General features: G+C 43.9%; 1 protein-coding gene across 1 annotated transcript in view; it reads left to right on the top strand.

Annotated features, from left to right (window-relative positions):
• The window catches only part of Dock4 (dedicator of cytokinesis 4), a 387862-nt gene extending 370595 nt beyond the window's left edge, over positions 1-17267 (top strand). The window contains exons 44-52 of the mRNA XM_032907671.1: positions 2245-2364; positions 2687-2808; positions 3139-3259; positions 4385-4466; positions 4629-4738; positions 6631-6703; positions 8479-8592; positions 11277-11338; positions 14568-17267. Coding sequence (XP_032763562.1) covers positions 2245-2364; positions 2687-2808; positions 3139-3259; positions 4385-4466; positions 4629-4738; positions 6631-6703; positions 8479-8592; positions 11277-11338; positions 14568-15032 — 1269 coding nt within the window. The 3' untranslated portion in view covers positions 15033-17267. The remainder of the gene's footprint in view (positions 1-2244; positions 2365-2686; positions 2809-3138; positions 3260-4384; positions 4467-4628; positions 4739-6630; positions 6704-8478; positions 8593-11276; positions 11339-14567) is intronic.
• The last annotated feature ends 10002 nt before the right edge of the window (positions 17268-27269 follow it).

Consider the following 27269-nt stretch of genomic DNA (forward strand, 5'->3'; position numbering starts at 1 on the left):
ATTTTGTTTTGCAGATAAAGCCTAGAGGGTGTATTATGTGGACAAACTAGGTACACTCCTCACTTTCTACTTCAAAGAAGCAGTTTATTTTTATTTGGTGCCATCAAGAACTGAGAACAAGGGGTGGGGATTTAATTCAGTGGTAGAGCGCTTGCCTAGGGAAGCAAGGCCCTGGGTCTGGGTCCCCAGCTCCGGGAAAAAAAAAAAAAAAAAAAAAAAAAAAAAAAAAAAAAAAAAAAAGATTGAGAACAAGAATCCTAAGAGTTCCATTGCTGGCCATGCCTCTGTTGATGGTTGCCTGAAAAGGGTTTGCAGACCTTTGATATAGAAGAAGCAGTTGGCAATCTGGGTTAAACAGGAAATAATTTTGTTCTCATGAAAAGCAGAGTATATATGACAGACTGGGGCAGAAGCATCTCTTCCGACTTGATAATATGAAATTAAACAGAAAGCACGGTTTTTTAGACTGGAAGGTAATGAATGGGGCAATGATGAGTTTTAGTCCATTTATAATCTGTAGATACTGTCTACAAAATAATGGCACAGGGTGAGAAACAGGGCTATATAACAAGGGCAAATGGACTAGTGGGGGAAAAGAACTTTGACCTACAAGAAAAATAGAGTTAGATAAGTTCCCGGTGTGATTATGGGTAGGACACAGATGCAGGATTGCATAAAGACCTTAACCTTGGTTGATTTCATAACGACTCTTTGAGCATCAGTCACCTCTCACAAGCGGTCTCCTTCCGAGTATGCCTTTTGTGGGTTGGCCTGAGTAAGTTCTTTCCCAGAATAAACAGCAGCTCAGGGTTAAGATACTTTTCAAGGAAATAAAATTAGAAAGACTTTACTATGTCATACCTAGAATTGTTCATGGGACCCTATGGGAAGAGCTGTCTATGGCCCAGGAAATGTGTGTGTTACGGTTGAAACAAATGCCTGTCATGTAACCTTGGGCATGACATACCATTTCTGTGGGACCATTAGGAGTTAGACTGGAAAGGCCACCAGACTTCCTGGACCTCTGTCTGGTTGACATAGATGCCTTCAGTAGATATATCTAGCTGCCCAGTCCTACAGGAGTTGCCTCAATTGTAGAGAGCCACTTGGCCCATCATCACATCTTCTCAGTGGCCCACTTCTAAGACTGGGGGAAAGTATAAATCCTGACCATTTGGGTCCAATACAGAACAACCTTGAAAGCATAATAAAGTTCCAAAAAGGTGCTAGCCTTGATAGTGTTGGCCAGCTTGCTATATATCACCTCTCTCTCTCTGTAGAGCCCTGCTTCTGCTCGACCCACAGGCCACGCTCCTTGCAATGAGCTTCCTAATCTCCACGCTGGAGTCTATTCCCTGATGACCCAAGTTAAATTACCCTGAGCAAATCAGAGGTGACCCAACAGCTGTTTAAAATGAAGAAGGCCAGCAGTTGCTATAGTTAGTCACAACTCCTGGGTCCCTCCCATCTCTTCATCTCACAGGCCGTCTTTCCCTTTGTGTGTGAGATACACTGCACTGCTCCCTTCCTGTTCATTTCAGGGGGCTTTTCTCTCTGGAAAGATGCTGACAGGGGTAGGCGTCCAGAGGAGAAGATGCTGCAGTCTCGCCTCAGTTTACTGAGACGCAGAAGATAGCTGTCACGCAAACCCAAGAAACCACACGCTATCGATAGCTGAGCAGAGCAAAGTCTAATGTTTCCCTTCCCTTCCTTTGCTTTGAGACAGGACCCCTTGCATACTATAGGAAGTGAGCAAGAATAATTGTTTTAAAGAAAAACACAAAGCACAGCAACTGCTACAGAGTTCCTGCTCTTTTTTTTTCTTTCCTTTCTCCCCTAAAAAATACTGTGAAGCTCGAGATTTGGGAGGCCGTTGCAGGAGAGAGGGTGTCATCCTGAAAAAGATTTGCTTGACCTTCCAAACAGGAAACAGCTTTTGCCCCATTCCCTGCCTCACCTTGGGAAGGGGATGGGGGTGGGGAGCAGGGACCCATAGCCACCAAAGAGGGTTATCATTAAAGATGCTGAGATACTTGGGGAAGGTAAAGTAGGAAAGTCAAGTTTGGGGAGTCCAGACAGACCCAAATTCAAATCCCCGTGTAAGATTTATTTGATCCTGTGACCCCCATATAAAGCGACTGTTGTCCCCACTCATCAGTGTAGCAGGTCAGCGATGGTGGTCCACAGGCAAGCCTCCGTGAGACGTAGTCACTAAAGCAGTCTTTTCCTTCTGTTGTTATCAAGGCACAGATTCTGGAATTCGGGCTGGCCGTGCATGAGAAGTTCGTACCTCAAGACATGAGGCCCCTTCACAAAAAGCTGGTGGACCAGTTCTTTGTGATGAAATCGAGCTTCGGGATACAGGTGCGTGCTGAAGGGCCGGGGCAGGGCAGTCCAACCACAGCCACTGTGTCCCTGGGTCTGTGGATGAAGTATCCAATAGTGACATCTTTTGGCTCCTCGGCCACACTGCAGCACTTGCCAGGGAGCTTCTAATATTACGGTGGCGTTCCTGCTGTTTTCCAGCCTTTATGGAAACAAATGTTCACATCCGAAGGCTTGATGACACTGGCACTATAATTGGTCCCTAGGTAGACGCCATGGTGTTGAGGGCGGATGTGTAGTAGGTCGAAGCACCTCATCGATCAGCTGCTCTAATCAATGGTGTTCTTTTCCTCCTCTTCAGGAGTTCCCTGCCTGTATCCAGGCCAGCCCTGTCCATTTTCCTAACGGAAGCCCCCGTGTGTGTAGAAACTCAGCCCCTGCTTCCATGAGTCCAGATGGTACCAGGGTAATCCCTAGACGCAGGTAAGTCATATTCTGAATTACCTTACAATTTGCCAGCCCCCGCAAGATGATCTGGAATGGGTCTCTCGTTCTTTATGGTACAATTTGTCAAATTCTCTATTTCTTAATGAAATAATTAAGCCACGGAGGCAGCTGCAGACATCTGCCCCTGGTAAAATAGTGACAGCATGAGAAATAAACAAACTCAAACATTCCATTATATTGAGGCAAACAGGAGAAAACAAAACAGGATGCGTCTTATTCCCTTCGGTTTCATGCCATTGCCAGCCTGTGATAAAATACAGTTCCAAGACTGAGTTAACAGCCTTTTTTTTTTCTCCCCTGAAACAGCCCATTAAGTTACCCAGCTGTCAACCGGTACTCCTCGTCCTCGCTGTCCTCCCAGGCCTCTGCTGAAGTAAGCAATATTACAGGGCAATCAGAAAGCTCTGATGAAGTCTTTAACATGCAGGTACTTCATTAGCTTTTTGTCTGCTTATGTTTATTCCGTTTCTGTCTGCATCATGAGAGTGTCTGTTCATTCTGCTGGGCTCTTGAACAGACCTTCAAGCAAGACCTTGACCTAAGGACCAACCTTTTAAAAGCTCTCAGTGTTGCTTTCTTGGCCTTTGGAATCCACAAAGACGTTTCTCTCCAAAATGCCTATCACTTTAAGAAAATATAAGCGACCAATAAAAAAGCCCAGGCAAGCTGCCTAGCTTTCAGATTGACCTTGGTAGCTCTTGGCTCCCTGGGTCCTGGATTCTTGGAGCATGTCAACATACACTAGCTGCCTCCTAGTGTTCTCCTGTAATTCCTTATGAGTTCCCTTGTGGCTTGAGGCCCCAGGATAAAATTTGCATACTTATATAAGAAAATTTTCTGTAATAAAAAGATGGAAGAAAAGGCATAGTTTTAGAGCGCATGGGAGTCTTAAAGCATTTTTATTTTATGATAGCAAAATAAACCTGGGTTTCCTAGAACTGTCTTTGGAAACAGCCACTATGTGGCTCCCTTTGAACAGAGTTTTGAAGCTAAGGAGAAGGCAGATTGTGTACCTTTTAGAAACACTCATCTCTCTGGGCCAGCTAGATGGCTAAGTGGGTAAGCACTTGCCACCAAGCACGATGACACACACAGCAACAGGAGAGAACTAAGTCCTCTGCAGGCTGCCCTCTGACCTCCACGTGCACGCCACGCACACATGCGCTCACACAGGGGAGAGTCGCGCATGCCCAATCAATCAATAAATGTAAAACTAGAAGCACTTCTCTATTTATGCCCTCAAGATTAGAAGTATTTCTCTTTATACCACAGGGAAGGAGAGCTGCTGAAAGGTTCAAGGTCAGGGACTAGAGCAGAGACTCATATGTGTGTGTTCCTTCAGCCGTAGTGGAAATTCAGGCCTGATGAATCCAGGCAAGCTTCACTGTTGGTCTGAGTCAACAAGATTGCTCTGTTTCTACATGGCCTTTGGGGGTTTTGTTTTTCTTTTTGCTAATTTGAAAAACAAATATGAATGTTGGTGTCTTGTTTCAAATGTCACTGTGAACTGACGCTTCTAACCATGTATGACGGTAGCTCCTTGTGTTTGCAGCCCAGCCCATCTACCTCAAGCCTGAGTTCCACTCACTCTGCTTCACCTAATGTGACGAGTTCTGCTCCGTCGAGCGCCAGAGGTTAGTGCAGAGTTGGGGATGTCCTGACTGGTGCCCTGAGAATTTTCCAGGCCCTAAGAACTGTGGCTTCCGTGGCCCGTCCCGTGGTCAGCTGCCTCAACGCTCTGGTTTTCTCTAAGGCCCCACTGGCTTGCTCACTGATAATTTCTGCTTCTCTTCCAGCTTCACCTCTGTTGTCTGACAAACACAAACATTCCAGAGAAAACTCTTGCCTGTCCCCGAGAGATAGACCGTGCAGTGCCATTTACCCAACGCCTGTGGAGCCTTCCCAGGTATTCCTGTGGGTGAAGCAGAAGCTAGAGAATGGGAGAGTGTGGGATTGTGTGTGAATCTCTTCAGAGTCGCAAGGTACCTGCCAAAAGCAACCAGTGCCAAGGCCAGTTGGAAGAAGACTCAGTCAGTCCCCCTCCAGTCTCTGCCCACTGTTTGGAATACCATCTGACTCATCATTCTAGAGCAGTGGTTCTCAGCCTTCCTAATGCCATGAGCCTTGAATACAGTTCCTCATGCTGTGGTGACCCCCGACCATAAAGTTGTTTCGTTGCTATTTCCCCAACTGTAATTTCGCTACTGTTATGAATCCTTCATAACTGTAATTTTGCTAATTTTATGAATCGTAATGTAAATATCTGATATGCATGATATCTGATGGTACCCACGGGTTGAGCAGGATATCAGATGCGACCCACAATAGGGCCAGGACCCACAGGTTAAGAACCACTGTTCCAGAGGGATATCGGGGTTACAACCCTGACAGTGAAACTGACATGGATGGCCTGGTCCTTGATCTCAACCTATTTCATTGCTGCTACACCATTTCAAGGAAAAGCCCCGCGAATGAACCATCTGTGTGTGTGTTTGCATGTGTATGGAACAGAAGTCTGGGGAGAGAAGAACAACTTAATGTAACAGAACATTCCTGCTTCTGCCCAGAACTTCCCGTTTGCACATAGCTATTGTGAATAGCTACGGCTGACTCCTTTCCACAGGAATGTAGGGGCCATCTGTTCACCTTTGCCACTGATCTTCCATGAGTCACTGGGAGAGGGGCTGTGTCCTGGAGATGTCATAGGAGCTAGGGAATGTGGTTCTGCCTGTCACTCAACCCTCACTTAAAAAATCCTGAGTGAGCACAGGGCCATGGGCTCAATCCAGGGATAATGTATGTGCACTGGAGGGCGGGTATGAAGTTGAAGATTCGTGTTGTATCCCTGAGTTTTCACAGTTTATTTGGGACTAATTTTAAGAGCAGAGAAAACTACTTGTTTCTGCTCCAGCTAATTTCTCTGTTTTTCTACACCATCCTGGCAGAAGTCTGTAGCTGCGTCTGGAATTGGATGAGAGCGAGTGGGATTTGGCTTGATTGGTTTATCTTTGCTGATTGTGTGATCTTCCCGAAAGGCCCAGGATACCTCCTCTGCGCAGCACTGATGTCTTGCAGAAATGATTTCTGAGTGCGTTTGGCTGAACCAGCTAACCAATTTTATTTCCCGTTGTCACTGGCATTGCAAGGGGATTTCAGTTTGTTTCATCTGCTCTAAGAGATCATGTGCCAGCATGGGAAACTCTGAAAGGCTTCCTTGATTAGTCCCAAGTGATCTGCCTTGGGTAAAATTTGAAGCAGTATATATACATATTACCAAAATTACAATAATGTATAATGCTGTAGGTTTCCACTTTTTCTTTTCATAAGTTACGTAGGGCTTGGTGTTTTCGTAGGTTAAAATTTATAGAATATTCATTAGCTCATTTTTTGCCTCTTATAGGATTTAAACCATGATAAAGTTTATCTATATAATAGATTTTTAAATTAATATTTCTCCTCTCATCCTTATGTCATACTGCCAGTCTAGCAGTATACACTTGTAAAGAATGCCATATCTAGCTATTACGTACTATTAGTTTTCCCTATGTTCATTATGAGTAATTATTTACCATTTACATTTAAGGCGAAACACCATTTTTTATTGTTTCTCTCAGAAAACTTAGGACTCTATCCCCCCTTTCCCCTTAAATATAGTTAATTATCTGTTCCTAGGCCCATCATACCATATAGGAAATGTTTTGAGCAAAGAGTTTCATAAGGAGATAACCATCTCATTTTCCAAAAGGCATCATATCTCAACATATTATATCATAAAAACCAACTCTTCTCCCTTTCCAGAGGATGCTGTTTAATCATATTGGAGATGGGGCCTTGCCTCGCAGTGACCCCAACCTTTCTGCACCTGAGAAAGGTGGGTACCGATGAGATCATTCGACCCCTGTAGGTCCTCGAATGTGTCAGGGTCTGTCGTGGTCTCATTTCCTCCAGTGTCCTGTGTGTCGTGTAGCAGGTAGGGCTCTAGACCGTTAATGAGCAGGATGAGTGTGATCTTTTGGCAATTAGTTGAAAGATAGTTTACCCCGACCCATCATCCTCCATAAACTATTACGATCTGAGCCAATGAGGAGCCCCTTTGTGTCCTGTTGCTCATCGAGCTCAGGCAAAGCCTGCCCTTCCTGAAGCAACGTTGCCAATTAAGCCACTCGTTTACTCCGTGGAAGTAGCTCCTCCTCAGATTGATTCCACAGTCCCCGTCCGTTGTCTCCTTCACAAAGTGCGTGTTCAGCCAGCTGTCGTGGTTACTCAGGTGGGCTCTTGTACCATTAAATACCCGGTAAGCATGGCGATCCGCTGCCTAGTGGAGTGCCGCCTGCCTCAAGGTCGTGCACACACAAATAACGCACACACGGAACGCATGCATAGCGGTAAGAAGCCAATTAGCAACACTCACACCAGGAAGAGCAGATTAAATGTCACTTCCTCCGCTGCGGGTGTGGGGACCAGGGACTTGCAAAGTCACCCGTTTGCCTCTCAGGGTCAGGCCTCAAAAATAGCAGTCTCGCAGGCTAATGAATCAAGGCTCACTAATGAAATGTCCCAGTAAAGTGCACTTTAATTGCCCCCATTAAGAACTAGGCTGTATTACCATTTTGGTACACTGATACATTAACATTAAAACTTCCCAAAGGGAGATGAAAATTAGCGAGGACCTAGCCAAAATTATTTTAAAGCGTGGAATTAGCTTTAATGTTGTAAGTCGAGCTTTGATCTTTACCAAGACAAACTAGGGCTGTGCTGTTGTTCTCTGTATTGATCTGTTTTTTTTTTTACCAACTTTACTAAAGAAAACCACCCAGCAAATATAAAAGAAACAGAGGGGAAAATAAATGTTTAAAATAATTCCACCCCATTAAATCAAAGCAGTCATTTGGAGGAATAAAACGTGGCAATTCCCACTATGTCCATCGGATGGCAGTATGTGCACAGGAAGCAAGCGGGACTCTGGTTCCCTCGTTGTAGATTTCATAACCTAGTGTGTCCTGCCCTGCTTCCTAGTAGGGCTGCCCATAGTCCTACATCTTGATGCATGGAGCAGATGGATCTCGAAATAATAATGACGCTATTAGCAGTCCAAGTTGTGTTTCCTCAGGACTTATTTAGTGTAATCCCTCCATTTGGGACTCGGCCTTTCTGGAAAGGACTGGTCAGTGAGCTCGAGATTGTGTGGCACCCTTGTCCCTGGCTTTGGTATTTCTGCCACACGGTCGAAATATGAGAGTGCCGTTTGCCTCTCTACCTCCTTTAGATGCCACTTGTCCAGAGATTTCTATAAATTGGCTGATGACTATATTTTCGATCTATTTTTCAGCATCTAAACCCATTTGGAATTCTCAGCAGGTTGCTACTCCCTGGCATAGAGATTGGTACTCCTGTTTGACAGCTTGAGGGAAATAAAGAGACCCGCTGTTACTCAATTAAATGTCAACTCTGTTAGGCAACCAATTAGAGAGAGGTTTAGTACTGGGGAAGTTGCTTACTTGTTTATAGCTTAAGGTTTTGTGATCCCTTTGAGGTCCAGTTGATTTTTGCATTCATTCTAGATAATTCTGACGTTCTCCTCAGATCTCAAGCATTTGAAAGGCAAAGCTGGATCTTGTGTTTTTTAGCTGTGTTATTCCCTTCCAGCTGTGAATCCCACCCCTAGCAGTTGGAGCCTGGACAGTGGGAAAGAAGCCAAGAACATGTCGGACAGTGGGAAACATATCTCTCCCCCTGTCCCTCCAAGGCCCACACAGACTGGTGGGTATTCGAAGCATTTGAATAATCGCTTTCATAAAATAAGTATATTTCAGTTTGCCTTGAATTTCTCAGAGAAAGGTAGGCATCTGGTTTCCAAGGTAAAAACTTGCTAGCAACATAGTTTGCCTCTAGTTCTCTCCTCCTCTCCCTTCACTTCTGTCAAACAGTCAGACAGCCCCTCAGAAGACTGAGCATGCCATCTTCTTCCTGGCTCCGTGCTTAACCCTTCTTGCTTGGTGGGCCCCTCGCTCTGGCCTCTCCCCTTCGCTTGCACTGATCTCTGCTAAGTCCGTGGATTTCTAGAACCTTCCACCATGACATCAGTGTTTCAGCTGACTCAAATAAGAGCCAATGCTCAGTGGCTTTGAGGTGCCTCTGGTACCCTGAGTTATCTGCTTCTCTGAGAGCTCTGTCTCCCAACACTGGTGTTGCTCAAAGGGCTGAAGCATGGACCTGCATCTCTTGTAACGAAGCACAACCTCAGGTCTTCTGAGCTGGTGGATTATGTTCCTGAAATGAGGCTGGAACCAGCATTTTACCAGGCCATTTGTGGGATTCTTCTGCTCCCTAACATCTGAGTGCTGAAACGGTTGGGAAACTTCCAGCCTGGCCCCGGGTCCCGAGGGAAACACAGGCAAAGGCAGAGCTGGCTCTTTGATGAGTTTCTGTTGGGGAAAGGCCTGTTTCCCTCTGAATAGAGTACTTGCTTGGTGACTTGCATGTGGGGCAGTTTTAAGAGAAGCCTCCTGCTTTAACTGACTGCCTTTTCCAGTAACCAGATCTTGTCAGCACTTTCCCATGTCTGCTGGAGTTTTCCAGGTACAGCTGACCTATGAACCAAAGAAAACGCAGTGCTGTTTCCCTGGCAGATTTCCCTAGACTGAACATCCGGTTTCACTGGCTACATTGTAGCCTCTCATCCTTTGAATAGTTCCTGCAGCTACATAAGAAGTTTAAGACAGAAGAGGGATAAACTTAACTCATTGATCATCTGCATTAGTACATCAGTCTGATTATGGAAATGAGGACTCAGCAGCCAAATCGTTTGCATTTCATTGGTGATACACATTTAAAAGCTTGGGTGTGCCCCTAATTATGGGAATTTGAAAGGTATTTCGAAAGGAAAATAAGACTGATAGGTCTGACTAAGGAATAGATATTATCAATGCTGCCTGGGCGTCTGACACAAAAAGGATGCTGGTGGCCCTATTTTAGGCTTGTAGAAAGTACATTTCCAAAATAGCTCTGAGAATGAGCACTAGGTTCGAAGCCTGGGCCGTGTCTAAGACTGAGTCAAGTACAACAGGAGGCCTTGACCTGTAGTAATAGATGTGCATCCTCATTGGAACTGACTTCTCTGTACATACGAGATTTCCTTCCTCATCAGCACTCATAACATGTGGGAATAGGGCAGGAGCTGACCTGTATAAATGACCCTGCAGTGTGATAATGGGCCACCCTCTGTGGTCTCTTAGGGCTCAGCACAGCCGGACAACCCTCCTCCTTCCAAGTAGATTGGTAGGGCTGCTGTCCCTTCTGTACTGGTTGCTTTCATGGTCTGTCCCGATGTCATCATCTGTGTCAGTGTGGTGGGGCTGTGCAACTGTCTGTCTTTCTTCCTTTCAGCCTCTCTGTAGGTTTTTATGAGTTCTAAGCCTCAGTGTGATGGCTGGAAGAGTGGCAGGTAATCACAGAGGAACATAGCTCACGCTCGCCAAAATCACTCAGTGTGGAAATGGGAAGTGTGGCTTGCCCTCGTCCTATCGACTGGGTCACAAGCTGTTTGTATGCTATGCGGTTACACTCTAGGAACAAGATCTCATCTGTAAGCACACAAAGAGCACATGCCACACATGCTGGGTCCCTGGTATCAGACCTGAAAACCCCAGAGAAGCACTCTTGCCATGATGGTGATATCTGAAGGTCCCCACCCAGGGGACTGAGGGAAAGACTCCAGACAGGCATTGGAGAAGAAATAGGAAGCTGATCCCTCTTTGTACTGACACAGACGAGCTTTCTGTCTGCACTAGGAATGTTGGGAGGTGCGGTAAAAGGGAACTTACTGAACATCTCTATGGGCCTGTTCTAGGCTGCCTGGGTGGCCTTGGTCTTCCCATCAGTGTTCACGCCAAAGACAGGAGGCACTTTACACCAGGAGCATTTTATGAGATAAAGCAGTTGAGGGATGAAAGGCTTACGGTCTTGGGGGTATAGAAAGGATATGATAACCAAGGAGGGCAGCACAGACATTCAACCTGAGCACTCAGAAGGTAGTCAGGAGACGGAGGAATTCATTGTCATCCGCAGATCCGTACAGAGCCCAAGACTACATGAAGCCTTGTCAGCACAAAAAGGAAGGAAAGGAAAGGAAAGGAAAGGAAAGGAAAGGAAAGGAAAGGAAAGGAAAGGAAAGGCCAATGGAGCAGCTTGGGGCCATACCATTCTACTCAAAAGCATCATGTGTGTACCAATGACGTTTCACTAATTGGCCCATGTCTTGGTGACACCATCTTCTATGAGGAATCTCTTCTAAACAGCCATTATGTAGTTTCTCCTCTCCATTTTCCTCTTCCCCGGCTGAGGAGATCCTTATATACTAACACATCAGCCTGGGTTTGCACACATAGAGGGCATGTGCAGCTCTCTGGTTTTTCTTAATTAAAATGTTCTTTCTCCATCTACAGCTTCGCCAGCAAGACACACAACATCCGTGTCCCCCTCACCTGCTGGACGGTCTCCATTGAAGGTACAGGCCTGTCATTAGACTGGGTCCAAAGATTGATCCTTTTTTGAAACTTTGTCCTAAGTACATCAAAAGGTGCTTTCATTCCCACAGACAAGACAAAGAACATACCCAGAAGTGGGAGGGGGTGCAGAAAACAGCCCTGCTGCTTTTCCCTTGGAGAGCTTTAACCAAGAATTTGGACCTCGTTGTGGGTTGTGGGTTGTGGGGTTTTTTTTGTTTTCAATGTTTGTTTTGCTGTTTATAGTTATTATTAGGAGGAGGAGCAGTTTAATTCTCCAAATAATGGCAGTGAGAACATGACAAACTATAGTCAACACATTTAGAGCACATTAAACACACGTGTGTGTACTTGGATTGAAAACACCAGTAATCAAACTCTACTAAATGCTCTTCTGGAAGGTTTTGGGCTTTATCATCAACCTCTTCCATTTTGGCAAGGCCAAACCCAACTTTCCCTCCTAATATTTCATATTAAAGACACCCCACATTATAAAGCCATCCTGGATTATAGAGGACAGGATGGCGGACAAGCTAGCCAGATGTGTGACCTGGCATGTAAATGCAGGCTAGTTAAACCTCTAAACATACAAATACCTCATGCAGATAAAGAATAAGGTTTAACTCCATCCACATTCAGTCGGACTGGCTACAAGGCTTTTCAGCACTCTGGGGAAGGGTGGTGCCGAGAAACACAGCCCCTGGAGCAAACAGGAAGTTGGAGTGAGTGGTAAAAGGATAGACTTGGACCAGCTTCACTTAGGTTTCCACACCCTGTGTCCTTCATGTAGATAAGACAGTGCTAGCTGAGAGGAAAGGACAAATTGGTCTCCACAAACACTTCAAGACAGGTTATGACCCACTATATCTGTCCTGCTCATGATTGTCACTGATGGAAACAGAAACACCACGGGGAGGGGGGCACCTCAAAAAAAGTGTGGCTTGGTTTTCATTGCCAAAACTCCTGATGTAAAATTTTGCTAGAAGGGCAAATGATTTTCTAGTTTTGCTGTCACTACTCCGCAGTGCAGCTGTTACCGTGAAGTCCACGTGACAGTGTTTGCTCTGGAAGCCACTGCTTGTCATCATCCTGATGTAAGGAAGGCAAGCAGCACGGTGCTTCCACATCTTTGTGTCTATAAACCCTCAAAAGCACTCACTCCCACACACTGTGATGGAGTTATCGCCTGTGTTCTCCAATCCCATTATGCAGAGTAGGAATAAGGCAGTAGTATTGGAGAGATTAAACTCTTAAAGAGTAAAGACGGCCTTACTGGAACATGCTCAAGTGCCTATTACATAGCTCTGTTAGCAAGCTGCTCTGTACTGGCCTGGAAGAGACCTGCAGGCATTCATACTGGCCCAGAGGCAGTCTTGTGATATAACATAGCTTTATTAATAGGGCTTGAAGGACACACACACACACACACACACACACACACAGAGAGAGAGAGAGAGAGAGAGAGAGAGAGAGAGAGAGAGAGAGAAATATGAGATCACTCCTTGTGCTATAACTCTCAGGTTACTTTAGAGGGCACAATACTCCCAAGTTTCAAGCTTCCCTATACTTGGAATGCACTTCAGCGTCTTATCTGATAGAATTTGGGGTGTGCCTAAACCCCCCAATGCATTAGAATCGACTCTTTACAGAAGGCTGAACTTACCTGTCTTATTGAATTTGAGATCTCTTTTCTGAAAAAGATGTCAGAGAATCTGGATCTCATAATCCATCATGCTTAATTGTACACTCCTGTTAAATGAAAGGATTTGTGCTACCAGCATTGTATCTTTTTAAATGAGAGGTTAAGGGCTGGAGAAGTAGCTCGGTCAGTAAAGTGCTTGCCTTGAAAGCACAGGCCTTAAGTCCGGCCGCCCTGAACTCATGTAAAAAAGCAGATGCTTACCCATCCAGATGTGGTGGTGTGTACTGCCCATCCCAATACAGGGAATAGGGAAAGGAGGTTCCTCAGTGCTCACTGGACAGCCAGCTCCAAGCCAGGGAGAAACAAGGTGGGTAGCTTCTGAGGGATGACACCCAAGGCTAACCTCTGGCTTCCACAGTCCCTGCACACACACACACACACACACACACACACACACACACACACACACACACACACACGTGCTGCAGGGCAAACAGCAAGGTAAGTTAGCCTAGAATACCAAAGTGCACACTGTAAACCATTAAAGACCTTAGGTGATAGGAGATAGGGAAAAGGTCTGTCATCAGGTAAATTTAGAAAGCACTGGCTAAACAAATTTGAGGTTCTTGTTTTTCTATTTTTTTAAAATTTTACCATTCTAATAGGGTTTGAATATACCCAAAGACTGTGTCCATAGGCAGTCTACTCATGGCTTCTCCTTATGACATGGACTAGGAAGCAGTAAGGATCAGACTCTGGCAGGGCCAGATAGCTGACACTCGGTGAAGGATGCTGGCTGAAGCACCGTGTAGAGGAGGGAGCCTGTATTATGCTCAAGTATTCATGCCGCATCTGAAGGAGACCACCCTGCTGTCTTCAGATCACCTCCGTAAGGAGTTGTGGGCTCTTGCTGCAGTGTCTAGGACCTTATGAAATGCCACAAATCTGGGCTTTATGAGGAAATTTTCCTATTTTCAAAAATTAGCAACTAAATTGGGCCTTTGAAAAACGCCAACAGATGAAATGGCTCACATCTCAGGCAAAAATCCAAATGCTGTCTGTCACTTTGCTGCTTTTGCTCCGGTGTCAGTAGCTCCCAGAAGACTGGGGTGTGAGGATTCTCCTCCAGTGAGAAGTTGTCCTACTGGCTTCCTCGAGCCTCCCTGCATCCTATCTAGCAATCATGAGCCATGGCCAAGCCACACCCCCAAAGCTCTAGTTAAGACAGGACTGATGATAGCCTCCGAGTCCCCTAGCCTCTTTTAGTCTAGTAGGTAGTGAGGTGAACTCAGTAAATGGGGTTGGGGGTCTGGCAGAGAAGCATCTGGAGGTGTATTTTCAGTACTGCGGATGGCAACGCTTACATTTGAATCAGATGTCTGTTTTAGCTTGGACTAACGTAAACTACCACAGGCTGGGTGCTGTAGATGATATATTTTCCCTCCTTCCTGGAGGCTAGAGGTGTTGACAGATTTTCCCATAAATCCAAGGTTGTGTTCATAGAGAACCAGTCAGTCAAGTACGTGTGTGGTGAAGCATTTCTAACCCCTGTCTCTTTTCTCTCATGACCCTACCTCTGGTGCAAGCAGAGCTCTGTACAGTCCTTCACCCCATCTCCAGTGGAGTACAACTCCCCAGGACTGAGCTCCAACTCCCCAGTCTTGTCCGGCAGCTACAGCAGTGGGATCTCCTCGCTTAGCCGGTGTAGCACTTCAGAAACCTCGGGCTTTGAAAACCAAGCCAACGAACAGTCGCCTGTGCCTGTGCCCGCGCCCGTGCCCGTGCCCGTGCCCATGCCAGTGCCCAGCTTCAGCGGGTCGGAGGAACCTGTACGCAAGGAAAGCAAAACCCCGCCCCCCTACAGTGTCTACGAGCGGACTCTGCGACGCCCTGTCCCGCTACCTCACAGCCTCTCCATCCCTGTCACCTCTGAGCCACCTGCTCTGCCCCCCAAGCCCTTGGCAGCGCGGTCCAGCCACCTGGAGAATGGAACCCGTAGGACTGAGCCTGGCCCGAGGCCCAGGCCCCTGCCCCGCAAGGTGTCTCAGCTCTAAGTCACTTTTCTATGTACCTGCGATGAATCCTTTGCCGTTTACAAGTTAAGTCTGATGAGAAGACATTTATTTAGTGTAGGCACTTTAAATATCTTACTCAGACCTTTCTTTAAATGAATGGAATTAAATTTGCTTATTAATAATGTTGCACAATATTAAAAGTTACTGATCTAAAACGCCAGATGTTACATGAAGTATGGCTGAGTCTCATTAAAATGTTTCTCATTTGAAAGTGGTAAATTGTGAAAAAGACTCCTTTTGTACCTTTTTATGTTCACTTTTTTTACGTAGTTTAATCTTAAAGCCAATACAATATTGTCAAGCAATAGGATGCGTGATGATGTTGTATACCTTTTTTTCTGAATACTTGATACTCTGAGAAAGCTGATCCCGTCTGTGCACATGCTAACACAATGGCCCTTTCTTAAGACTTCAGTAAAGAAGGTGACCACTTTGGCTCTCCCCTTGAGCAGAAGGTTGAGCACACATCCTCAGAATTAAAGGTTAAAGCAGGCTGTTGGTTGGACTAGATACTTAAGGGTTACAAGGATCGGGACTGGAAGTTGCTTTTTTTTTTTTTTTTCTTTCTTTAAGCAAAATACTTCTTTGAAGTCTGACAGCTGTCTACATCCTTAACTCTGCTTTGTGAATCGGTTGCTAAATCTTTAAGTGCCCTGACACCATGCCATCTACTGTATTACTTTTCAAGGTGCAATTTGCTTTCGGAGTTCCAATCAGCTAGATTAAGCAAAAGACCCCAGGAGAAGTGTTTACTTGAATTTTGTGCTTCCTTACTTGATGATTTCCTATACAAAACGCGTCGCTGATGAAGAGTAGGTGTGCAAGGTTTAAAAAGGCACAAATTACTGTGTCCCATTAACAAGGATTCAGGAATCGATACAGGACAGTATTAAATCAATATCGTGAAGGAAGACAAAACCTTAGTGAAAATATATTAACATGATTGAATGGTAAAAGGACTTTGGAAAGGTGAGGGCATTAACTTTGAATCCTGCATAAAGTAATTCCTCAAACTCTCCCTTCTTACCAAGAGAGCTGAGCACCTCTGCTCGTCCTGTGGTCCTTTTTCTGGGGGAGGAGGATTGTGGACCATTCTAGCATGGATACAGCAACATAGCATCTTAAATGGAGATAGACTAGACGTGCTGATGCGCCAGCTGTAGGAGTGTGGAAAAAGCACCTTGTATGTAGTAATGTATTTTTTATCTCTGTCTTTTCCTTTTACTGACTGTTTATAACACTCAATTGACAATAGCTATGAACTGTATTTTAAACCATGCTGTTAAATATTTTCCCTCTTTTGTTGGGAAGCTCATTTTAGTTTAGTCGTGTTTGGTTTTTTTGTTGCTAGCTTACCTGGAAGGCAGTGACCACATTTTTATATTCTCTTAATGAAACCATTCAGCAGGTATATGCTGTTGAGGCTGGTTATAGAGGTTTTCTATAATAAATGTTCAAGTATTTTTGTACATAACTGGTTAATTTTAATAAGAGATACCATTATGTGTAAAAAAAAAAAGTAAAAAGCAAACAGTTGTGGATGCAGTATGATTGTTATAATTATGCCAAATACTTTATGTATGGAAACTATTTGTACATATGTGCTTTTAACAATAATTCTGCCATATTGACTTTACAATTTTGAATGTCAAAAGATTAATATATGTAAAAAATATTTATGTTTAGTGAAAGTATTCATAATTGAGGAAAGGAACCTATGAATTTTAGCTTTGTATCTTGCAGGTTTTGCAGTTAGAAATTTCTCGAACTAGCGTTTGCATTTGATAATAACACTTTGTGTTTGTAATCACATCCTAAAAAGAAAAAATATATATATATATACATACATACACTTATACATGTATGTAGGAAGCTCCATGTTTCTTTTGCTTTAAAGAAGTAAAATCTTTCCCTTAAGTAAGATGATATGCATAAGATAACAAAACCTCTTTGATTTCCGTTTCCTGTGTAATTTAGTAGATTCCTTGACTAGTGCTTGGGCACACAATAAATCAGTGTTATTTGCTCTTGAAGCCTTTTCTTTTTTTCTTTCTTTTTTTCTTTTTTCGGCAGTGAATAGTTGACTTTATCATGTAAGTGTATTTCTCAAGCAGCTATCTAGCAGAACATTTTGAGAGATTCTGTTAGCTCAGATGTTCATGTTGATTGCTGCTGAATGGTAAATATTGAATAAAGTTATCAGATTAATCTTAATGTTTCTGCCTTGATTCCCATCATCAGTGTGGCTTTGCTTCGAACAGCGGCTGCACAAATCTCTGGGTCGTATAATCATGAGATCTGTAAACGTCTTTGCTGATCGATCCTGTTTCTGTTGCTGTTGGACTCTGAACACAGGTCATTTATACCACAGAGAACAAAGGTTGGCAAGTTAATGGTATAAGTTACCATCCTGTGGAGATGATAACATTTACCTGGGCAGCTGATCACTAAGTAGTTTAACCAGAGCCAATTTAGCAAATCAAGCCATCAAAGTCCGTCTGCATTAGAAAGCTCTACACAGTGACTAGAGAGATGACTCAGCAGTTAAGAGTACTGATTGCTCTCCCAGCATCCACAGGGTGGTTCACAACCATCTGTAATTTGGGATCTGATGCCCTCTTCTGGTGTGTCTGAAGAGAGCAACAGTGTACTCACATAAAATTAATTAATTTAATTAATTAATTAAAGTAGAAAATGAAAAAAAAAAAAAAAAAAGAAAGCTCAACACAAAACAGATAGCTGTCGGGTGGATAAGGTGGTGGTTGAATGCTGCCCTTGCCAGCTGCGACATGTTCTGTCTGCATGCCGGCTCTTTGTCCCGCCATTTTACAAATATAGGACATATATTTCATAATCACTGAAAAAAATCCATTGGCCGAAAAAAATGTCTCTTAACTAAAGTCTGTCCTTTAATTTCATGAGACAGGTTTACATTTGTGTGAATCAGTGACAAACTGCTGTCCTATTAAACACCAAAACCCATTAACTACAACTCTGTTGTGAACGTTTTCATTGTAATGAAGCCAGCAAGTATCTCTACTCGGTGCATAATTACAACACAACGAGCTCAGATTCCTACCTAAACTGGTTTGTCTGGTTTGCTGTTGGTTGTTATACAGAAGACACAATGAGAGTAGCAAGTTTTACGGTCTTATTTGATTTTTACACATTACAGGGTGGTTTATATCAAAATGTATGAATACTGAAACATGGTCCTAATTCTATAAGGAAACCTTAAAGAAAGGGTTATTTTGGTTTTGGTTTGTTTGTTTGTTTGTTTAACCAATGGTTGGGGTCTAGGCTGGATGTCCTCACATTCTTGACCTCTTACTTAAAGGGTTAACACAGCACACAAATTTGCAAAAGTATCAAGGACTTTAACTTTATTTAAACTCTATTTAAAGCAAAGCCATGATAGCAAGGCATGTAAGTGAGGGTACTCAAGGGCCCTGGTTATTGTTTGAGGCTACCTTTTATGAACTTATAGAATAGGGGTGTGGTGAGAGGGTTCTATTTTGATTGACACATTAAGTTATTTAGCCTTCCCTTCACTTAATGCATCTCATTTTAATCATGCACACCCACGTATACATATGCTAAGATGGTAAGCAGGATTTCACAGAGGACAGCTCACACCATGCCTGTACTCGAGGCCCATTGTACACTGTTGAGTGCTTGCTTCCCGGCCTGATGCAGAACCAAGTTTACTGCTCACTGCCACAAAGACAAGGGCCTCGTCCTGACAGTTCTCAAAGGAGCAAGAACACAGTTTCATTTACATTTTGAAGCTTTGCTTAAGGCCTTGATTAAATAAAGATCACACTTAACCTGTTTCAGGGCTGGTTAATGTCAAAACTGGGAGTTTGTTGCTAGAGTAAAGTGGGTGTGGTTCCCAGCCTGAAGGGCCCATGCCATAGGAAGAATTGGGAATACTCAAAGGCTAGTGTCTAAAAAAGGTGTTAACCACTCAGAGCTGCATCTTGAAAAGTGCAGGACCACAGTGAACTCCGGAGGTGAAGAAGATGGGACATGGGGAGAACCACATCCTAAGGGTGTCCTCTTCCACTCAGGTTTGAACTTAGTCCTGGTGTCCACTCCTGGTGAGCCATTGAGAATAGTCAGTGTTTTCTAACATCAAGGATGTACAGAGTAAAGAAGAACCAAGGAATAGGCCAGGAAGAGCTGAGAAGAGTCCATGTGGGCACACTGTTGCTACAATGGAGATGCTCTGTTCTGTCCTTTGCTCTGGTCTCCATTATGAAAGTGTGACTAGGATTCTGAGATGAGGACCAGAGTGCATGCTAACCCTGGCATCTGCATGTACCAGGCTGTCTGCCCTCACCAGCTCCAATGTGCCTTGCTAGTTTAGCATGTTCCCAGTCAGAGTTCTCACAGCCCCCACTGGGGAAAGGATATCTGAATATCTATTCAGAAATCACTTCTGACCATCCCTTTCCTTGAAAACCATGATATGGGAAGACGAGACCCCAGTCACTTGGAATTCAAACCTGAACAGAATTGCAATGAGCTTTATTTCTGTGTGACGTGACCCTCTGCCTTCTCTGGAAGACTTCAGAGGACCTCGTCCTGGGATTGGCTCCCACAGTACTTTTTAGACAGAAGTGTTACTTTTCTGCAAGGTAATCCCAACATTTGTTTTGTTAGTTGGCGAACTGAACCGAAAAGACAAAGCGATGGGGGAATTACAAGGGTGAGCAGGTGTGCTGAGTTCTGTAAATCGGAAGAGAATTTAGCAGTTGACATCTTAAACTGTTTGATTGCTGAGAGTTTGATGCCAGCCTGGGCTACTTAGTAAGTTCCAGGCCAGCCTGGGGTTACTTACACAAGATCCTATCTCAAAAACTCAAACAATGTTAGGAACAAGCCTTGCAGAAAGGCAACAAGTGTGGAAACAAAAATTAGTATGGTCTGTGGCCTATAGAACTTCCCAATGAAACTACCATGCTCCTTCATGAGCAAAAAGTCTCAAAGACTCTTAAACTTTCAACTGTCACCCTTTTTTTTGAAGAGTTTATAGGTTTGTGTGAATGTTTCTTTTATTAATAATAATTATGTTGCTGGACAAGAACTACCTGCGAGAGTAGACTAATGCCAGTGAGCTGAAGAATATGAAGTCATGTTCATTGGGCATAAGCTATAGGATTGATATGTTCAACATAGTCTTAAAATCACAGGCCTTGAAATACACCCTTATATACATATTTGTATATATGTTATGTATGTATAACATCACTGAGACTATTATACAGAGCATGTCCCATGTTTTGCACTATTTCCTTGTAAATCTCACATACAAACACACACACACAAAATGGCTTTCTGACTGAAACTGCAAAGGCAAAGGAATCCTGGATTTTACATGTAATTTTTTGTGTAAGAGACAAGAACACGATGTTTGATGTTCTGAACAGGGACCATTAAATGATACTATTCATCAGAGTCATGAACAAATGTCTACTCCTGATAGGGAACTAATAAGAGACCACCAAAATCTAACCTGGTGAACCTATGAGTTTGTGGGGTTAATTACAGGAATATGAGTGAGGGGTTAGAGGAGCAGAAATAACACAAAGACCGCTGCACTAACGAAGACTACCCAGCATGGGTCAGATATAGCTTATGAAAGTTATAAACCTAGACTTCACTGCAGGACTTACAGGCAGCCTGACAACTTGGCTATTGTGTGCTTCCTCAGAAGACCTTATTGTTTACATAACCTTAGGGAAGGAGGGACCTTGTGCATCTGGTAAGTTTCAGAAACTTCCTGAGTTTGGAGTTTTTACTTTGGAACCTAAGGAGCGTCATCCCTTTAGTGTTTTCTATATTGAGGAGCAAGTCCTTTTTTAAAGATTATTTAGTCATAACAAGCTTTGGGGAAAACTTTCTCATACAACAGGAACTGTCACAAGAAAAGATAGTTCAGCGAGCAACAAACTGAAGACTACTACCATAAATGAGCACCTCAGAGAAAGTGGTTTGGACTTCAAGCTTAAGTAGCTTCAACTGAAGATAGCAAAAATAAGGAATAGATAGGAAAGCCAGTGATGGCTGATGACCAAGAAACCACACTAAGCAAGAACAAGGGTCTAGGGAATAAACATAACTCGGTGACGTATGCTGTTTCCTGGAATAGACATGGAAACATGCTTACAACTCAGTATAACAAAGGTGTCAAACATAGGACGCCAAATATGTCACCCTAAAATACAACTTTGGGAATGGTAAGAGTCCTTCCTGAAACAGACAAGGAGACATGCTTACAACTGGGAATTTTCTTTAGTGCGTTGATTCTCAACCTTCCTAATGCTGTGACCTTTAATACAGTTAGTTCCTCATGTATTAGTAATTTTGCTACTGTTATGAATCATAGTTTAAATATCTGTCTTTTCTGATGGTCTTAGGTGACCTCTGTGAAAGAGTGGTTCAACCCCCAAAGACATCATAACCCACAGGTTAAGAACTGCTGCCTAAGAGATTATAAATTTCTCTTACAAAAAGGTAATTTTACTGTTTTCAGATCTTCTTTCAATATTTGCTGTTTTTCAAAATAATTCAAAATAAGCCATATGCCAACCAAGATATCATGTTCTCCAAAAGTTATATTTTAGGGTGACCTATTCTGGTGTCCTATATTTGAATGTTGATAAATTAGTCCCCCAAAGTGACATGTCCCTTTTAGTACCACTGTCCTAATGTAATCCTACTGTGGTAATTCAACTCTTCAAACACATTGGTGAGAACAGGAGACAGAAACTGGTCAGGTGAGACAGAAACTCCAGAATGTGCTGGCTGAGGTCAGAGATGACAAAAGAAACTTCTAGTTCCTGTCCTTTGTTCTCTCCTAAAGGAGCACCTCAGCCTAAAGCTATGTGTACTAGTGACTGGGGCTAAGAGGAGGCACCTGGACACTAGGTTGGTCAACTGGGCCTGTTCATCTCCCTTCTATCTCTCATCCCAGTTACATCATAGAACTCATTTTTAAAGGTTGAAGACTGGCATCTCAATAGCACCCTATTTTCTGGGATGCCTCACCCATCTAGGATCTCCATGCTCACTTTCTTTCTCTTCCTTTCTCCTCCCCTCTCTCTCACTGTCTTATGCTTCCAGCTATGTGTCAATACTAAGCTTCTTCCTAAAACTCACTTTCTATAGTCTGTGAATTGTATTCTTTGAATCTTTGAGACAAAAACCTGAAAGCCACGGCCTCTTGATGGTTTTGATGGTTATCGAGTTTTCCATAGCTACGCTGGAACCTCGGTTGAAGAAATGCCTCCATACATTGTGACTGTAGAGCACTTTCTTACTTAATGGTCAGTTGAGGAAGGCCCAACCCATTGTGGTGGTGCTACCCTGTGGCTGATGATCCTGGGTTCTCCAAGAAAGCAGGCTGAAAAGCCAATAAGGAGCACTTTTCCATGGTCTCTGCATCAGCTCCTGCCTCCAGGTTTCTGCCCTCGCTGCTTTGATGATGAACTGTTAAATAAATTGTGAGTGCATTTGGTCATGGTGTCCATTAGTATCTCCCCTAAGGCAAGAACCCTGGTACCCCAAGAAGAGAAAGGTTTCACTGTTCTCGAAGTCACTTGACTATTCTATATCATCAGCGGCCACTGGCTACCAACAGTTTCCTCAGCTTGTGAGCCCATCCTCCCTCCATCAATAGATCTTATATCTTTTTTTTTTTTAAGATTAAATATTCACATGATATACTGCTTCTAGGGATTCCTTTTCCCTGCTAACTTAATATGTGGGGAGAAAATGTTGCTGTTATTTCCTAAACTTTGAAAAATGTTAATAAATCAATTAAGTCTTTTGCAGAATCTGTGCTGAGGAAATTGATGGCCTGATATAAGGAAGTGACAGGGAACATGAGAAGTAATAGCCTTAAAACTTAGGGTGACATTTCGAGGAGGTATTTTATTCCCCAGGAGAGATTTCTGGGAAGGCCCTGGGATCGTCTGTTCATACTGAGTCTACTCGACTATCCTCAGACGCTGCACCATAGCCCACCAGACTTTGGAACAGTGCAGCTTTGGGGGCAGGGTGTTCATGTCTTTGACAGAGTCAGTCTCCCCTGATCTTTTAACCCCACCTCTCCTGTGTCCAGCATCCCAGGTTCTAAAGAGAAGTCCCTCTTAAATAGTCAACATGTCCATGGCTAGATCTTTGGATCCAGGAAACCCAGAAGGTCTGCTGGCCTTTGTCCTTTCTTTAATTAAAATGCTGCTGGTGGTAGAGATGCGTAGCCCTGATCCAGACCCTAGCAAAAGAGACGCTAGCCCTGCATGGATCTTCCTGTATCTCCCTTTCCTCTCCATAAAAGTCCTTTCCCCTCTAAGCTAGCCTCCAACCCAGGGACTCTGTGATAAAATAGCTTTCTCATTGCCTTTTCTACCTTATGATTTTTCTCTCTCGGTTTCACTGGGCTGGGAGTGAACACCTAAAGTGGTTAGGTGGTATTTGATGGAGCACTTCCCTGTGATACCCAATCAGAGAGGTAGTCATGTTCTTCAAGGAAAGGAAGGGAAGGAGGGAGGAAGGGAAATAGGGAGGGAGGGAGGGAGGGAGGGAAGGTGGAAGGAAGGAAGGAAGAGGAAGGAAGGAAGGAAGGAAGAAACTTGATGGAAAATAATTGCTGCTCTAGAGATGACTTAGCATTAGAATGTACACTGCACCTGTAGAAGTTTCTATCACTCACAACAGGTGGCTTACAACCACCTGTAACTCCAGCTCCAGGGGCATTGATACATCTGGCCTCTGCAGACACCTGCACTCATGTGTGTGTGCACACACACACACACAATTTTAAAAACTAGACAAAAGAAAAGAATTACCTCTGGAGAGTGCAAGTTGCTGGGGTGGGGATGTGAGGGACTCCTGTTTATCTTACTCGCTTTACAGAATGACTTACGTGCATGATTAATGTTTTAGGAAACTGCAAGGTTTTAATGATATAACTGTCATATCCCACATCCTGGTTTACAACTCTACTTACTTTCTCTTCCCGTATATAACAAATATGGATCTCAACCTTTCTGAGAAGCACAGACAGAATTTACAACCACGTGTTACTGGGGAGAATGCATATGGCAGGTAAGAGGAGAGGCCAGTCGGGGGATTTCTCCTTCCAAATGGAACCTGTGTTGGAGCCTGTGATTCAAAGTATACGCCGCCAATTTTAATCTCAGGGAGTGCTTTGTGATGGTTTAGCAAATGGGCTGTCCTTCTTTTCACAGGCAGCACCAAGCAGCCAACGAAAGGTGTGTTATAGGAAGTTCTACAGTGCCTCTGCAGAGGTTGTACGTTTGTGAATTCTGTTTGTGTCAAGAATGTGGATTTCCTCACTCTGATGACAGCATGCACAGGTCTTGGCATGTTTCAGACTGTGACAGTGCCAGGTCATTTGCTTCCAAGAGAAGAAAAAAAATGTACTAAGCGCATGGTAACTGACAAGATACAGGCCTGGAAGAGAGAGATGTGCAGGAGGCTGGAGACTGCTTCATCATTAAGAGCCCTGTTATTCTATCGGCAATGAGATCACAGCACACCAGCGAGCGACCCTGCACTCGTTCTGTCCTCCGTGCACATGTACATATAGACTAACATTCACATAAATAAAAAAAAAAAGGTTTTCAAAATTAACTTTCCCTTTCTCCTTGTTAAAAAGAAAGATAATTGACAGGGCTGGGGTCACTTAGGTCAGTGGGCTCACCCAGCATGAGGTTCAACCCCCAGCTTCACTGGGACCCACAGCAGCCTGAGAAATTCCCCTGATGGTTTAAGGACCTCAGCTAAAGCCACTGGAATAGGTGGCCTCTAAGCAAAAGAAGAGTTTCACAGTGACCCACTACCAAGCAGCATTAGGATTTGTTAATTGGAGACCTTTGGGGGTTGAACAACTCAGCAGTTAGGAGCACTTCAAGCTACCCTTGTAGAGACTAGGGTTCAGCATCTAGCATCCACATGGTGACTTCTGCAATTACAGCACAGGGGATCCAGCACCCTCTTCCACCTTCTTTGGCACTGGGCATGAACGCAGTATTCTTATGCATATGCAGGCAAGACAAATCATACACATTTTTAAGCATTTTGCTTTGATTTAAAGATCTCTCGAAGCTACGACGATGGCTTAGGAGGTAATGCACTCGCTGCAAAGCGTGCACGCATGAAGGGTCAGATCCTTAGCACACATTTTAAAATGCCGAATGTGACAGCATGTGCCCATACCCTAAGCACTGGGTGGGTGCCATGGGGTAGGTGCAAGGACAGGTGGATCCCCAGAGATCGCTAGCCAGTCAATCCAGTAAAAAAAAAAAAAAAAAAAAAAAAAAAAAGGCAAGCTTCCATTTCAGTGAGAGACCTCATCTCAAAAACCATGGAAGTTTAGTCTGATAAAGGAAGATAGTCACACTCTGTCTCTGGACTCCTCGTGGGCACGTAGGGGCAAGCATACACAGAGGAAAGGGAGAAAGGAAATAGGGACTGAGGGGTAATGAGAGAGGTGCAGAGAAAGAAGGTTACACCCAAGAGCACATTTGATTATCTCTACAACCATCCTATACAGGATTGTGGCTAAGTTTGAAGCTATTATTATCAAACGGTTGCCGAGAAACCTAAATGAGAAGACAGGCTGGCTCCTGAGGGCACCGGGCAGGCTCACAGTGAGGTTAAAGCGTAGATCACAGAGTGAAAGGAAACTAGGCTATCCTTACTGTAAATAAAGTTAACAGTCCTGATTGGAATTCTCAGGGATAAAATTCTCCCCAATCTGTGTTCAGGCCCGAAACCTGGGTCTTCGTTATTATACCATAGGCTACCTATCCGTGTAAGCAGATTGACTATCGTGAGAACCTTTAGAGCAATTGTGCTTGAATTCTTCACCTGCACTCCAGAGTGAGTGCCCCTCTCCCTTCCTGTATCCCCATAAATTTCTATGTCCTCTATCCTGCCTCAATTTGATCATGTCAATGTCTTTATTTATAAAGCATGTACCCAAGCTGATCTGAAAATAACCAGGACGCAGAGGGTCCTAGGGGACGTCAATAGGTAAATAAGTGGATAGTTTAAAAATGATGGCTCATAAACATATGCAGAGAAATAATTACTACACTCAGAGAAAAATAAAATACCGATGAAGTAGCATTTGGTATTAGGTTTCTCCAGAGGAACAGAACAAATAAAAGAATATATATTAAAAGGAGACTTAATAGGTTGACATGCGGGATACAGCCTAGGTACCCCAGCAGTGGCTGCCTTTGCCTTGGAAAAGCTACTGGTAGCTGCTCAAGACACCAGGCCAATACCTCAGAGTCCCAGCCTAGGCTATAGAAGATCTCTGGAGAACCACCCTTCCTCCATTCACACCTGAAGACCAAAGAAGCTGAATTCTAGAATCAGTGGAGGATGATGGCTGCGGCAGCAAGAGCAGCAAGATGCCCCCAAAGCAGAGAACCATGCCAGCACAGTGTGGAAGCCAACAGGCAAAAGGCTTGCTTTCTCAGTCTGATCTGCCACAGGAAGGCGTGGCCCACACTTGGAGGGGTGAGGACGTCTTTCCTACTTCAAGTAAACCGATCAAGAAAACCTCTGGCAGATAAGCCCAACTGTCAGTTGATTCCAAACCCAAGCACATTGACAACTAACATTTACACATTTGTTGCTTATTACAGTAGCTGAATGTGTAAGCTGACAGCGGAGAATTGTAGATAGAACACAGTGAAAGCCGCAGTGTTTGATGGTGCTCTTGGCACTAAAACAGGATAATCATTTTGAAACAGTTTGCCAACATGGATCAAGCTTCATGTTCTTTGAGCATATAATCTCACCCTGGCATTTCTTCTATTACATCTCTTAAATTTGTAACAGGAATGCAAAGACAAAAAGGCCAAGGGACAGACAAGTCAACGTGTTTTCTAGAAGCAGGAAATCCCTTTTGAGGAATAAGAGGGGTGGATTTGGCAGATGCTGGCAACAGCCACTCCTGGGGACAATTCCATAATCTACTGGGGTGTTTGCATAAGTGATGAGGTGGCCAGATCTTCCTGCTTCCCTTCCCTCTCACTGGGGTACTGAGAATCTCTGTAATCAGGACATCTGGACTGATGTTTACAAGAGAAGACTGTGGTATAGAGATAAGTGGTCAGAAAAAGAGCTATTGGGCCATACTGTCTCTCAGGGTCCAGTGAAAAGGAAGGG

Source organism: Rattus rattus, chromosome 7 (genome assembly GCF_011064425.1).
Source record: "Rattus rattus isolate New Zealand chromosome 7, Rrattus_CSIRO_v1, whole genome shotgun sequence".
Classification (NCBI taxonomy): domain Eukaryota; kingdom Metazoa; phylum Chordata; class Mammalia; order Rodentia; family Muridae; genus Rattus; species Rattus rattus.